This window comes from Hippopotamus amphibius, chromosome 8 (genome assembly GCF_030028045.1).
Source record: "Hippopotamus amphibius kiboko isolate mHipAmp2 chromosome 8, mHipAmp2.hap2, whole genome shotgun sequence".
NCBI classification, from domain to species: domain Eukaryota; kingdom Metazoa; phylum Chordata; class Mammalia; order Artiodactyla; family Hippopotamidae; genus Hippopotamus; species Hippopotamus amphibius.
Genome location: NC_080193.1, coordinates 31,517,736 through 31,531,028, shown reverse-complemented (window position 1 = coordinate 31,531,028; position 13,293 = coordinate 31,517,736). Strand labels below are relative to the sequence as shown.

Genomic DNA, 13,293 nt, shown 5'->3' with positions numbered 1-13,293 from the left:
ACAAATCAGCGATAAGGGTGGTCCACTGTATGTGGACTTATGGTAGAAAAGAGGAAGTTGAATGCAGTACTGACCCCATACCTCACCTAAAAACACAAAAGTTCTTGAGGAAAACACTGGAGAATAAACTACAATCCCAAAGCCAGAAATCATAAAACAGCTGGTTGATAAATTCAACTGTACTAAGAAAATTGAATTAAAAACACAAGAGCTGAGAGATGCTATTCAATTGTTCTGTGCAGTTTAATGTGTTTTATTTTATAAAATTTTTTTTTCTTTTAAACCACCACAAGTAAAGTTAAAAGACAAACTAGGAAAAAAAATTTACATCTCATATTATGAACAAAAAACTAACATTCCCCCAAACATAATGATAAGCTCCTAGAAACTGCTAAAAATATCAACAAGCCAGTAAGAAAATGAAGCGTGGACACAGAGTTCCTGGCCTTTCAACAAATTAAGAGACTCACTTGTGGAAAGATAAAGGCAGGTCTCTTGAAAGAGTTCCCTTGAAAATCTAGGTCAGATCCTTTTTAATTTTCTGGCTTAAAACCTGCCAAGCACGGCTTGTCTACTCAGGTATGTGTGTTTTATTAACGAGGAATCATTCTGTCCTGATCTGCTAGCTGTGTACAGTTCTTTCCTCCATCAAAATCACTTTTAAGGATCTAGTGAAACTGAAGCACCTACTTCTTGTCCTTCCTGCCACGAGCTGTGCAGTATTTCATCCTGTAATGAAAAAAACCACAGCTGACTTACGCATGAGATTGTTATAGTTGTTCAGTGATATGAACTAACCTAACAGCTTTGTGCCTGCCCCACCTGAATACATCCTGGGACAACACAAGTCTAGAAGTGGTTTCACAAGTAGCGACTTTCAACATTCCTCACTTTGCCTCTTCAAATTTCCCCACCTAACAAAGTTGGAAACACGCAGACCAGAGAAGTATTAAGGAGTGGGGATTAGCTGGGGTAGGGGGCAATCTGTGAGGGAAGAAGTCCTGAGACAGTGCAGCCACATTGAAGAACAGTTGTGTCCCACTGCCTTGTTTCTGTGGTGGCAGGTCAGAGAGCGCTGGGTTCCAGCTGCTTCAGTTTGTCCTGGAGCCCCTGGAGCTGGCTTCGACCGCAGTCGATGCGCATCTGAAGGCTGGCCATGTCTGCAGCCAGCTGCAGACCTAGAGGAAGAGGAGAAATTGTCACCATTGTATCCGTGGTGACATATGACTCAGGGGGCTCTGGACATCCCCATGCCTCTTTGGCCTTCACACTATTCCTAAAACATTCCAGGTATAGCCTTGCATTGACTCTTTGAGAACCTCACTGGACCTGTACCCTCATGTCCTTTAGGTCGTTGCTAAAATGTCACCTCCTCAGAAGACTTCCTTGACCCCCTTATATCACCCATAGGTCATGAAACAGTCTCATAAACTCATAGATCATAACACAGTCTCATGCCCCTATTTCCTTCCTTCTTTTCTCCATGATCACAGCCCCTTACAGCTCCTTCTCTGCCCCCAAGAGTGGTCCACACTCTGGATCACCTCTATGTTGCTTTCACCTGATGCCTATCCTGGAACAACTGCTGTCAAGTCCTCTGGGCCCGCCACATCACCCAGTCCACTGGCCAGTCCTGTCTTCACCTAACTGCCTGGCAGTAGAGCTGGCCACACACCTGCTCACCTCCTTCCAGGTCACACCTTACCCTCTTGGTGTTGCTCGTGCCTCATTGCTGCTTCTAAGTCTCCTCAACTGGCTTCTTCCCTTCTTTTCCCCCTTACTTCCTGTCCACATTCCCAGGACCTCTGCTGATCTTATCTCATTTCAACTTTAATGCCATCTGTGTCAGCAAATCAGAGTTATGCAGTGGGCTCCCCCAAATCTCTCTTCCAAACTCCATCCGCTCAGAATCTCTACTACACAGCACCAGAAACACACCCCACTTCACTCTTGACTTCCCCTGAGCTGCTGCTCTGTGGCCCTCCCACCCCAGGTAAAGGCATCCACCCTTTCAGGCATTCTGGCTAGAGACTGTGGGCTCATCCTTTGCTACTCTCCTTCCCTTACTTCTGAATTGATTTGTCAGCAAATTCCTGTGTCTTCCACTTGAAAAAAAGTGCAGCTTCCCACCACTTACCCTGTCCTCCACTGCTCCCACCACCTCCACTCTAGACCACTGGCCTCCTCTCTGCCATTCCAGACACAACCTCACTTCAGAGCTCTGCCCTCGCTGGTCCCTGCACCTAGAACACTGTTCCCAGATCACCAACAAAGTTCTCTCCTTCATCTCTTCGAAGGCCTTTCCAGGCTACCATCCATCAAACAGCTCCCCCGGCCCACTCCATCCACTATACTGTACTTTTTCATAGCAAGTCTCATTGCCTGGTATTAATATTTAGGGCCTACTTATTTGTTTGCATGTTGTTTTCCTGCCTCAATAGAATAAACATCCTATGATGGTATTTGTCCCTTTTGTTTCCTGCCACATCCCCAAGACCTAATACAAACCTGGAACTCTGCCAACAGCCAATAAATACTTTTTGAAAACACAGTAGGTGTGCAACAAAAACATGCAATGGAGAAAACCTGCAAAGCTCTTTGCAGATTAATCCCAACCCTGGCATTAATGCTCAAGTGCTCCCTGTAGATAGAGGGTCCCTGACAGAGTCCACTCACCCTCCCGGAAGCTAGCTTGAGCTTGCCGCAGACTGTGAGGAACGAGGATTCCAAACCAGTTCAGAGGGTCCTGGGGAGCTGGGGAAGGGTCTGGCTCTGGGGTCCTCGTGAGACCCTTACGCCTGCGCAGAGCTGAAGGAAGAAAGGCTAGAGGTTGGGGGTCTTGTTAACTGGCCCTTGTCTTCTCAGTGACAATATTAAACTTGATCTAAGCCCATGATCCCAGAAAATACTGATGGTTGGAAAATCCTCTCACCCTTTTATGTTCTGGAAAATAGCTTACCACAAAGAACCACCTTTCTCCTTGTGATTCATGAGTCTGTCCACTCTTTCTCTTGACAATCATAAAATCAGGAAATGACCCCCCCCCCCTTGTTTACCTGTGAAAAAGCCACACACTGACTTTTCTCATTTCTCCTGAACACGCTGGAAGGCCAGACAGACCCTTCAACTCCCTGTTCTTTGCCTCACGAATGATTAACTGAGATCGGAAGCTTGTCCCCTGAAACTAGCTAGACACAGAAAAGAACATCTTCTCTGCAGCTGAGATTTCCTGATTGCAGGATGATCACAGCTGTAACCGACCTCGCCTGTAACTTTCCATTTCTCTCTGTAAAAGTCTAAGGTAAAAAACTGCTGAGACATTCTGATCTTCAGATCTGGGGCGCTCTCTCTACCGCAACAGCCTAAATAAAATCATCTCCTCCGTTGTCCCGTGCATTTTGTCTTTGACATTTGAAGGGGCCCTACCGGAAGAAGCGGGGGGGTGGGGGGGCTCACCTGCCTCGCGGGGTCCCACCTCCTCTGGAGTCTGGGTGCCGGCCCTCACCATCCAGAACTTCTGGAGTCCGTCCTGGGCTTCGCTAAAGAAAGAGAAGGGAAGCTGGCCCTTTGGCGGCCCGGCCTGGCCCCTGCCTGCCCATCCGCTTTTTGAAAAAACAGTAGGTGTGCAATAAAAGTGTGCAATGGAGAAAACCTGCAGCGTGAAAGGCTCTTCACCTGGTGCAGACGCGGACCTGGGGCTCCATGCGGGAGGCATACTGCAGAGGCCCTACCGACTTGGCACCCATGGCGTAGCGCGCTTTGGAGAGCGAGAGCCAGCCCTAGGAAAAGAGATGGAGAGCGGTGAAGCCCAGCAACCCCCGCGTGCCGGCCAGCCCGCCCGCCTCAGGCTCCCACCTCCTCCACTCGGGCGTTGAGCGCCACGCGCTTCTCTTCCAGTTCCTCCAGGTCCCCGAGCAGCTGCAGGAGCAGCGAGTCCAGCTCCGTCCGCAGATCCGCGGCCGCCATGGGCTCCGCACACTGTCAGAGCCGGCTTCTGAGAGGTCACCCAATCAGCGCCCGCCATGCCAGCAAGTCAGCCAATAGGCTCGCGAGGTCCGCCCTCAAGGTACGCTCCCAGCCGCCCGCCGAGACGCCCACTGGGTGGAGCCAGCCAGCCCTTTCCAGACAACCGCGCTCGGAGCAGCTGCTCGGGAGATGATCGGCGACTCGTCAGGCGAGCACCCGAAGTAAAGGAACCAGCCACCCGGAAAGTCGGCGAGAGCTGTGTGTGTCTTCGAATCGCTTCTGGAAGCGCCCGCGTTTTAAAAAGTACGGCTGTCGCAGTCGTGATGGAAGGAGGCATAGCTGTTCGGCAACTATTTTAAGGGAGGAGTGGCTTTAAATTTAATTCTAGAACGCGCCGGTAGGCGATCATCCAGCCCATTGCTGTGTAGCTTTTACAGCTGCCGGACTATTTCGAGCTTACAATTATGATTATTTTAGCTGTCGATCACCTCCAAATTGGGCATCCCACTCCGCGCGATAGGTGGCGAAGCCACGCGTCGACGCTTTTATTAACTGCGGGGCTAAGCCACGTGACAGAACCTTGACGCCCCGCCCCGCCTAGTGGTTGCTCCAGCTTGGGGCTGGCCTATCGCCTTGCGACTCCCGCCCACTATTCGCCATTTTAACTTTGGGCTTTCTGGGCAGAGGCGGAGTCTGGTGAGGGCGGAAGCGGAGACTTTGTGGTGCAGGCGGCGCCGGAAGATTCTCTGGTACCCACGTGGAAGCTGCGCTCAGGATGGTAGGAGGGATGTTTAAGATCCTGTTTTGGAGGTCGGGGGCTCGCGGAGGCTGGGGATGTGGCCCGTGGGCTTGGGGCGGGTGTTTCCGGGGCCCGGTCTTGCGTGGCGAAGAAGGTGTCGTCTGAGGGGGCCCGCTGTTCCTCAGCTGCGCCGCGAGGCCCGCCTTCGCCGCGAGTACCTGTACCGCAAGGCGCGTGAGGAGGCTCGGCGAACAGCCCAGGAGAGGAAGGACAAGGTCCGGCGCGCGCTGGAAGGTACGTGTGTCCCCGCCCCCCCCGTCATCGTAAAGACCCCTGGGCTTGCGTTTGGAAACCCAACGGGAAAAAGGCCAGTGGTATAAAACGCGTTTAATTAGCATTTACTTGCGTTATTGTGGTGAACATCTTTTCAAGTATTTGCTGGTCGTTTTCCTTTCCTTTCCCAAATTTAGACATTTTACGTGGTCCTATAGATATTCTCCCCCACCCCGTGTCGTTTTTATTCTTGCTACTTTTTTCACTGCAAGGTAACAGGAATATCTCATTGTCTTTTAGTGCTGTTATGTCCCTTGTATTTTAAAACTGTTAATTCGTGTAGAACTTAATTTTATTTGCGTTGTAAATTAGGAATTTGCTATATTTTCCCCACCTTACATTTGTCGTAGTAATGAAGAATCTGTCACACATGCCTGATTGGAAATATTGCATTTTCCGTCTTTTGTTGGTTCTCTCGGTGGAGCTCTGTTTCCTAACTGATAGTATATCAACTCGATACCTGACTATTTTAAATTCACTTTGATTTTGTTAAGTTTTAGACGTATAAAATATATGTGGCATGTGTATGTATATTTATCTCAAGCATAACGTTAAACACCTGTGACCTCTCAGCCCGTGTTAAGAAATGAAAAATGATCAATATATTGAAATTGAGAAATATTTCCCCCAACTTAGATAACCACCATATTCAATACCGATTAAAAATGACCTATTTCCTTGTTGTTCTTTTTGCGTATATCATGCTTATTTGTATTCTTAAATCATATTGGTCGATTTTTAGTTGTAAAAGTAGTATTAGGTTGAGTATATTCTTTTGCAGCTTTATGTTTTTGTTCAGCGTTATTTCTAAGATCCATGGCGTGTAGGTGGGGCTCCGGGCAGATTAATAGTCCACAGGGTCTTCATCCATTTCCCTGTGGGTGGTATTGACCTTTTTTTTAGTTCAGGGAAGCCATGCTGCTATGAACATTCTCTTCCACATGCAAGAATTTGTCCTGGGCATGTTGGAGGGAAGTGCTGGGTTCAAGGGCATGCTCCAGAGCAGGCGTGCCCACAAGCCCAGCCCCTCTGCCAAGTCCAGTCTTGGTTCACAGAGGAAACCTCTGACCCAGAGCATCATTGTTAATAATTTCATTGTCAGAGAGTTTCAGGGTTTCTGGTCCACCTTCGTAAAGAAAGAGCAATTTCCGTTTATTCTTTTTTTTTTTTTTTTAATATTTATTTATTTTTTTGGTTGCACCAAGTCTTAGTTGTGGCAGGTGGGCTCCTTAGTGGTGGCGCGCCGGGTCCTTAGTTGCAGCACGTGGGTTTCTTAGTTGTGGCATGGAAACTCTCAGTTGCGGCATGCGTGTGAAATCTAGTTCCCTGACCAGGGATGGAATCCTGGCCCCCTGCGTTGGGAGCGCAGAGTATTATCCAGTGTGCCACCAGGGAAGTCCCTCCATTTCTTCTTCTTTTTTTTAAATTCTTTACTGGAATATAATTGCTTTACACTCTTGTGCCAGTTTTTGAGGTACATCAAAGTGAATCAACTGTAATATATATATATCCTCATATCCCCTCCCTCCTGCTACTCCCTCCCATCCTCCATTTATTCTGTAAAAACTAACTGTTAATTTTTTTTTAACTACAAAGGGAGTGCATACTTGTGATTATTTTAGAAACCCCTCAAGTGTTGAGACTCAGGAACCATAGTAAATGAAATCTCCTATAACCACTGTTAACAGGTTGACGTGTAGCCAAAAATAGTTTCGTCCCCCTCCCCTCAATTACATATTATTTCTCTGCTCAAAAAGGAGTAAAAGGGGTATTTTTCCATCAAGTTTGTTCAGAGTTGTATAAACTGAAGGCTCTATACATGTGTCTCACTCAGCCCCTCTGTCTTCCACCTGCAGAGAACCGCCTGATTCCCACCGAGTTACGCAGGGAGGCTCTGGCGATACAGGGATCCCTGGAGTTTGACGATGCTGGCGGTGAAGGTGACCTTCCCTGACCCTGTGGGCCAGCTTCTGTCCCTGCACTTGAGCCCACTGGCTTCCGCATTGTTCCTCAGACACCTTGAAGAAAGGCTGTGCAGCTTCCACTCCTGAAACTGTCCCCCAGGCCCCCTCGTGGCTCTGTACAGATGACACCTCAGGGTACCTCTCCCTGAGTGCTCCCAATTCCGTTTATATGACACGGTGTTATCCCACTTCCTGCTTTGTTTTGTGTGTTAAGTGTTCCCCTCACTAGGAACGTGGGCTCTGCTAGGGCAGAACAGTGTCCATTTTGCTCACTGCTGTGTCCTCAGCTACCAGCACTTCATTGGCACCCACATGTCTTATTCACTGCATTATTCAACAAATATGAAAGGAATCACAAACATTATAAATATTTGTTATGAGGGAGCAGAGCCTGTTACCTTTGGTGTTAACAGAATCTGGACGTGTGCTAAGATGGTAGCTATTAGCTCCATGTGATTACTACAGCTTAAATGAACTAAAATTAAATCAAATATAAAGATTCAGCTCCTCGGTCACGCTAATGTTTGTAGCCAGTGTGGCTGGGGGCCATGCTGTTGGCCCATGGCAGGTACAGAGCATTTGCATCCTTGAAGGTATAGTCAGACAGTACTGTTCTAGGTGGATTCAGCCAGCGCAGGTTAGCATTTCACTTTCTTAGAGAACGTCATGTTCTTGCGCCTCATGCTCCTAACAGGTGTGACCAACCACATGGATGATGAGTATCGATGGGCAGGGGTTGAGGATCCCAAGGTCATGATCACCACCTCCCGAGATCCCAGTTCTCGCCTCAAGATGTTTGCAAAGGTACAGGTGGGTGGGAGTTAGTGGGAGACGCAGGAGCGCAGCAGCCCCAGTCCTAACCAGAGGGAGTTCATATGCAGGAGCTGAAGTTGGTGTTCCCTGGTGCCCAGCGCATGAACCGTGGCCGGCATGAGGTAGGGGCGCTGGTGCGAGCCTGCAAAGCCAACGGGGTTACTGATCTGCTGGTTGTCCACGAACATCGAGGCACACCTGGTAAGGCTGGTGGGCAGGAACAGGGTGCTGCCATGGTGGCTGGCTGGGAACAGAGGGTCTCTGACGGCTTGCCTGGCCCCTCCAGTGGGGCTTATCGTCAGCCACCTGCCCTTTGGCCCAACTGCGTACTTCACACTGTGCAACGTGGTCATGCGGCACGACATCCCCGACCTGGGCACTGTGTCGGAGGCCAAGCCTCACCTCATCATGCATGGCTTCTCCTCCCGCCTGGGTAAGCGGGTGAGTCTGAGGCTGTGGGGTAAGGGCTGGGGACCCTGGGTGCCAGGCTGGGCATTTGCCACTTTTCTTCTTTCTGCCCCAGGTCTCCGACATACTCCGCTACCTGTTTCCTGTACCCAAAGATGACAGCCACCGGGTCATCACCTTCGCCAACCAGGAGGACTACATCTCCTTCCGGTGGGTCAGTGGGCTGGGCCAGAGTGGTGTCCTGACCTTTGTGTCCCTATACTATTTTTGTTGACCCTGAGGCTGCTCTTTGCCTCCCCTCACCCCTGCCCTGCCACCCCTTGCCACAGGCACCATGTGTACAAGAAGACCGACCACCGCAACATAGAGCTGACCGAGGTCGGGCCTCGCTTTGAGCTGAAGTGTGAGTCTGGGGCTTTATCCCACATCTGGTGGTGGGGGATGCTGGCTCTGTAGGTGACCATAACTCATCCCCCTCCACCAGTGTACATGATCCGCCTGGGCACACTGGAACAGGAGGCCACAGCAGACGTGGAGTGGCGTTGGCACCCCTACACTAACACCGCACACAAGAGGGTCTTCCTGAGTGCTGAGTGAGCCCACTCACCAGGCATGGTTTGGACCTGGACCCAGGTGCTGGGGAGAGGTCAGAATAAAGTCTGTTTGCCACAGCACCCTGTTTGCCTCTGAGTGGTCAGGACAGGTCTGTCAGGCTGAGCATGAAGGATGGGGGGGTCTCCTCAGGTGGGAACCTGATAGCTCTGGGACATTCTCAAGCCTGGTGGTGACACTGTGTCTAGGACAAGGCAGGCCCGATGTGGTGACTTGCCCCTGGGCCATAGAGAGGTTTTGGGGCTCCCCTGGGAGATTTGGTGCTGCGGTCAGTTAGGAGTCAGGGGCCCTGTGCATTCATCCTCTGGGAGTGGGGATAGTAATGTGAGCATGGAAGTCTCGCCTAGAGCAGGGCTGGCCACTGAGGGCCAGCTCTCAGCCGGGGACAGACAGAAAATAAGCGGCGAAACAAACCATTCACTTCACTGTGACCTCCTTTGAGTGTAATTAAAGTTCCTCAGAGAACCCAGTGCACTCGGACTCACCAGCAGTGGAAAGCTTTATAATGACCACTTTTCCCTTTAAGGATTTCCTTAGGATCTCCCTAGATTACCGAGGATATCTCTGGGATTCACCACTCTCTGATGGTCGCACACTCAAGTTGTGTCCTGTTTTTACGACCACAAACATTGCTTCAAGAACATTGAACATACCTCTGTGCATATTTATGCAAGTATATCTGATGAGTAAACTGCTGCGAGTGGAATTGTGTCTTGAAAATGATTATAGGTGCTGCTGAATTGTCCTCCAAGAGGCTGTCTCTCCCAGCCGCTATCAGTAGATCTGAGTGTTTCCTGTGTCCTTGTTGGCACTGGGGACTGTCAGACATTGCATCTTTTGCATCGTGACTAAGCTCGAGGTGCAAAATGGTTCCTCGGTTGAATTTGCATTTGTTTAATTATGATGGAGGTTATGCATCTTCAGATACTCGTTGGCTTTTGGAGTATGTGTGTTCTCTGTGACCTGTTAGCTCTTGATAGAATCACTTGTTCACCTTTATGTTGATTGATTGTTTTAAATCTTTTTTTTTTTTTACTTTTATATCCATTATATTTAATTAGATCCTTACAACACCTTGTGAGGTAGGCAAGATATGAAATCTACATTTTATAGATAAGGCAGTTGAAACAGCAGGACCTGAACGGATTGGATCCCTTTTTACTCCATTGAGCCTCTTGTGTACTGTCTTCATCCAGATCCTTGACAGAAATGTTGACGAGGACCTCCAGAGGCCAGGATGACCCTGAATTCTTACATAGCACTGACTGACACAGCAGTTTAAGCAGGTCAGTTCCCCCCAAGAGTCTGATTATCCAGCCTACAGGTTGCCATTCTGTTCATAAGGATGCTACAAGAGATAGTCATCTGACTTACATAAATATTAATACCAGTCCCATTGAGAAAAAAGCAAATGACAGTTGGCTGCCAAAAAAATTTCTACTTGCTTGTCCACATACCAATTGCTTAAAGAAGCCAAGTCTCCCTCTCTTCCAAAACCCCCATGGGGCCATGTTTTATTATTATTTATGGTTCTCAGCACATCCTATCCCACATTGTAATTGATTATATACATGTCTTATAGCTAACTTCAAGTCATTCATCTTTATAACACCTAGCACTCAGCCCACTGCTGACCATGTAGGAGGCACTCAAACTGGTAAAAGATACACCAATTCAGGTAAATGTTCTTCCAACTGTATCTGACTCCCCTTCAGAAACAAACTTGTGACTAGAAGAGGCACAGACCATTGCCACATTCCTGCCAAATGACTGATTAAAATGCCCTTAAAATTGGCTTGGTCGCAGTTTCCAGCAGGTGCTGAGGCTTTTGCTAGTTAAACCAGCTTTCATTGGATTGTTTTGTTTTCTGTGTGTGTTTTGACCAAAAAATAAAAAGACATTTCTCTAACAATAGGGACAGAACACATGAAATAGGACTACTTCTTAATAATGTTAATCAATAAGGAAAATAAGTGATCAGTTACACAAAACATCTGACTGTAGGTCTTCCAAGAAAGGAAAAAGGACTAACGAAAAATATAGTGCTTTACCATTTACAAATCTTTCACGTACATTCCATTTGATGCTCACAACAACCCTCTGAGGTAGGCAGCACAGATATTATTCTCATTTAACAAATGAGGAAAGTGAATCTCAGAGCAAGTAACTGATGTGCCCAAGGTTCTACAATTAGTAAATAATTTGTATTCATACCAGTCTTTGGCCTAAAAATTCAGCACCCCACCTCCCCTTATACTTGCCTACCTATTTCACAGGGATAATGAAGGTAAAATGAATTCAAGGCTAGAAAAATACTTTGAGGGAAAAAAGCACTATATAATTATACCCGCAAGCTATACTTTTCCACAATATATGGCTCATTCCCCTTCTCATCCCAGCTTGTGCATGAACCCAGAATTTTATATTGCCTCTGTTCTGTGTTCAGCTAAGCAACTAAGTCAGGAAGGGGAACAGTGTGATCTCTTTAAAGTTATATAAATTACAATGAGGGTAACTGCTATTATAGCAAATTGAAAAACACAGAAAGGCCAATGTGCAGCTGGCATCCACAGAAGCACACAGCAAAACAAGGCAACATTATCAGATAGGGCATGATTGCAGAGAAGGAAACATGGTGTCAGAGTTCACACTGGCACGCACACAGTTATCTAAGGCAAAGTGGTGGCAAAGAAGAGTCGTTTGTTCCATTTTATATAAACAAGAGCAGAAGATTCATGAGACCCCATGTTACAGCATCTTATGTCACACAGATCTTTCCAGCTGCCTACAGACAATATAAACAACAGTGTCATCTTCATTTTAAAGAATGACTGTACCTGTGCTCATATCCTGAGCTAAACCAAGGAATAGCTGCATGCTAAACTTCTTTGGCTAAAATACAACCAGTACCATCATTCCTACTCAGACTAATAAACAGAGTGTCTTTTAGGGTCATGAATTAGATGGCTGTGTTTAGATTTTTCTTAGGATTCACTTTTGATTCTCCTGCTTTTAAGACCCAAAGAAGGTTATATTGAGTTTTTGTTGGTGATTCTAAGTTTATGTGTTTATAACAGTTAAAGTGTGATAGGTGAATTAAACATAATAAAAGAGTGTTATAGCATCTGTTAGGGAAAGATTATATACTATACAAACTATTCAAGTCATACAAAACCATTTTTCAGTGTCTTTTCAATTAAGAAGAATCCTATTCAGCACGCTTCTCCTCCTGAGATGGTTCATACTGAGCAAGCTTTGTTTTCAGTTTTTTATTTTCTTCTACAATAGCTTCATATTTCTCTTTCATTTCTGCCAATTCTAGGCGAAGCAGCTCTATTTCTGGATTTTCTGGGGTAGCAGTTCCTAAGTGATGCTTTAAAAAATCCAAAGCATTATTAGGTTTCTCTGGTTCTTCATATAAGGCTACCAATACCTTGGTCAGCGTGTCCAACACCCCCGACTTCTCCAAGTACCTCCGGAACTGCTGGCACTTTGAGTCGGTGGCTTTGTAATGGGCCATAGTGACCTAAATCTTTTAATTGTGGAGAATTCCAAACAAGAGCTGAGAGGAGTGTACAGTGAGTCCATGAGCCGATCTCAATGTTGACCAGTCTGGTTTCCTTTTTAGCCCCACCCATTCCCTATGTCCATGCCACCTGTTTATTTTGAAGCAAGTCACAGACACCACATTGTTTCATCCGTAAGTATTTCCATGTATCTCTAAAAGATAAGGCTCAACAAGAATAACAATATCAGTCATACTTAAAAAACCAACAATTATTCCATATTCTACATATTTTATATATTATATATTCTATATATCCAGTTAATGTTCAGTTTTCCCTGATTACAGTATGTTTGTTTGAACTAGGATCCAACTTAGGTCCATTCATTGCAAATGATTGACAGGTCTCTTCTATAAAACATTTACTGAGATATAATGTGATATAATGTACATGTCACACAGTTCACCTGTTTAAAGTGTACAATTAAATATTTTTTACCGTATTCACAGGGTTGTACAACCTTCACCACAATCTAATTTTAGAGCATTTTTGTGCCTCCTAAAAGAAACTCCTACACTTTAGCTGTCACTTCCCATTCCTCTCCAGCCATCTCCCAGCTCTCAGCCCCCTGAGCTTTGTAACCACTAATCTATTTTGGTTTCTATAGACTTGCCTGTTCTGGACATTCCTTAGGAGCTGTAATAGGGAAGAACTTTTGTATTCTATAGCAAGCTCATCACTAAAGGGATGTTGCCCATAAGCTTGAATTGTACATGATGGCTCATCTCTGGGAACCCTGCTTCCCAGGTACTGAGCATTAAGCTAATATACCTTTGTTTAGCTCACAGGAAACATCCTGACCAGGTCCACCTGTAAATGATTACAGGGAGGAGGAAATTAACATCCTCTCCAGAGGCTGATGGGAACCAAGAAGTGTTTGACTTTACTTCCC

The 13,293-nt window shown here is 46.6% G+C and overlaps 3 protein-coding genes across 5 annotated transcripts; 1 reads left to right on the top strand and 2 right to left on the bottom strand.

The window, feature by feature from the left end:
- Positions 1-225: 225 nt before the first annotated feature.
- CCDC115 (coiled-coil domain containing 115) lies at positions 226-4,121 on the bottom strand. Its single transcript, XM_057745580.1, has 5 exons — positions 3,856-4,121; positions 3,676-3,779; positions 3,457-3,539; positions 2,677-2,808; positions 226-1,178 (listed from the first exon to the last, which is right to left on the bottom strand). The coding sequence occupies exons 1-5, from the start codon at positions 3,964-3,966 to the stop codon at positions 1,066-1,068; spliced, it is 543 nt and encodes a 180-aa protein (XP_057601563.1). The 5' UTR covers positions 3,967-4,121; the 3' UTR covers positions 226-1,065.
- An 8-nt stretch (positions 4,122-4,129) lies between these two features.
- Positions 4,130-8,897, top strand: IMP4 (IMP U3 small nucleolar ribonucleoprotein 4). Of its 3 annotated transcripts, XM_057745579.1 has the most exons (10): positions 4,130-4,269; positions 4,651-4,744; positions 4,891-4,999; positions 6,895-6,978; positions 7,697-7,806; positions 7,884-8,016; positions 8,102-8,256; positions 8,339-8,433; positions 8,553-8,626; positions 8,708-8,897. In XM_057745579.1, exons 2-10 carry the CDS (start codon positions 4,742-4,744, stop codon positions 8,818-8,820), a joined length of 876 nt encoding a protein of 291 aa, XP_057601562.1. In that variant the 5' UTR covers positions 4,130-4,269; positions 4,651-4,741; the 3' UTR covers positions 8,821-8,897. The 3 variants fall into 3 exon arrangements, 2 of the variants coding, with proteins under 2 accessions (XP_057601562.1, XP_057601561.1); XR_009055098.1 differs by lacking the exons at positions 4,130-4,269; positions 4,651-4,744 and having other exon boundaries at positions 4,755-4,999; positions 8,102-8,248; positions 8,708-8,771; XM_057745578.1 differs by lacking the exons at positions 4,130-4,269; positions 4,651-4,744 and having other exon boundaries at positions 4,755-4,999.
- A 3,030-nt stretch (positions 8,898-11,927) lies between these two features.
- Positions 11,928-12,355, bottom strand: LOC130858696 (c-Myc-binding protein-like). Its single transcript, XM_057745581.1, has one exon. It carries the CDS (start codon positions 12,353-12,355, stop codon positions 12,044-12,046), a length of 312 nt encoding a protein of 103 aa, XP_057601564.1. The 3' UTR covers positions 11,928-12,043.
- Positions 12,356-13,293: the final 938 nt, after the last annotated feature.

What these genes read in the sequence shown, in the direction of transcription:
- IMP4 (XM_057745578.1), top strand. Translation starts at nt 4,801, where the DNA reads ATGTGGCCCGTGGGCTTGGGGCGGGTGTTTCCGGGGCCCGGTCTTGCG. An exon ending in GCCTCAAGATGTTTGCAAAG is followed by an intron (nt 7,807 to 7,883) that starts GTACAGGTGGGT and finishes GTTCATATGCAG; the next exon opens with GAGCTGAAGTTGGTGTTCCC. An exon ending in CCTCCCGCCTGGGTAAGCGG is followed by an intron (nt 8,257 to 8,338) that starts GTGAGTCTGAGG and finishes TTTCTGCCCCAG; the next exon opens with GTCTCCGACATACTCCGCTA.
- LOC130858696 (XM_057745581.1), bottom strand. Translation starts at nt 12,355, where the DNA reads ATGGCCCATTACAAAGCCACCGACTCAAAGTGCCAGCAGTTCCGGAGG.
- CCDC115 (XM_057745580.1), bottom strand. Translation starts at nt 3,966, where the DNA reads ATGGCGGCCGCGGATCTGCGGACGGAGCTGGACTCGCTGCTCCTGCAG. An exon ending in TCAACGCCCGAGTGGAGGAG is followed by an intron (nt 3,780 to 3,855) that starts GTGGGAGCCTGA and finishes CTCTTTTCCTAG; the next exon opens with GGCTGGCTCTCGCTCTCCAA. An exon ending in CAGGTCCGCGTCTGCACCAG is followed by an intron (nt 3,540 to 3,675) that starts GTGAAGAGCCTT and finishes CTCTTTCTTTAG; the next exon opens with CGAAGCCCAGGACGGACTCC.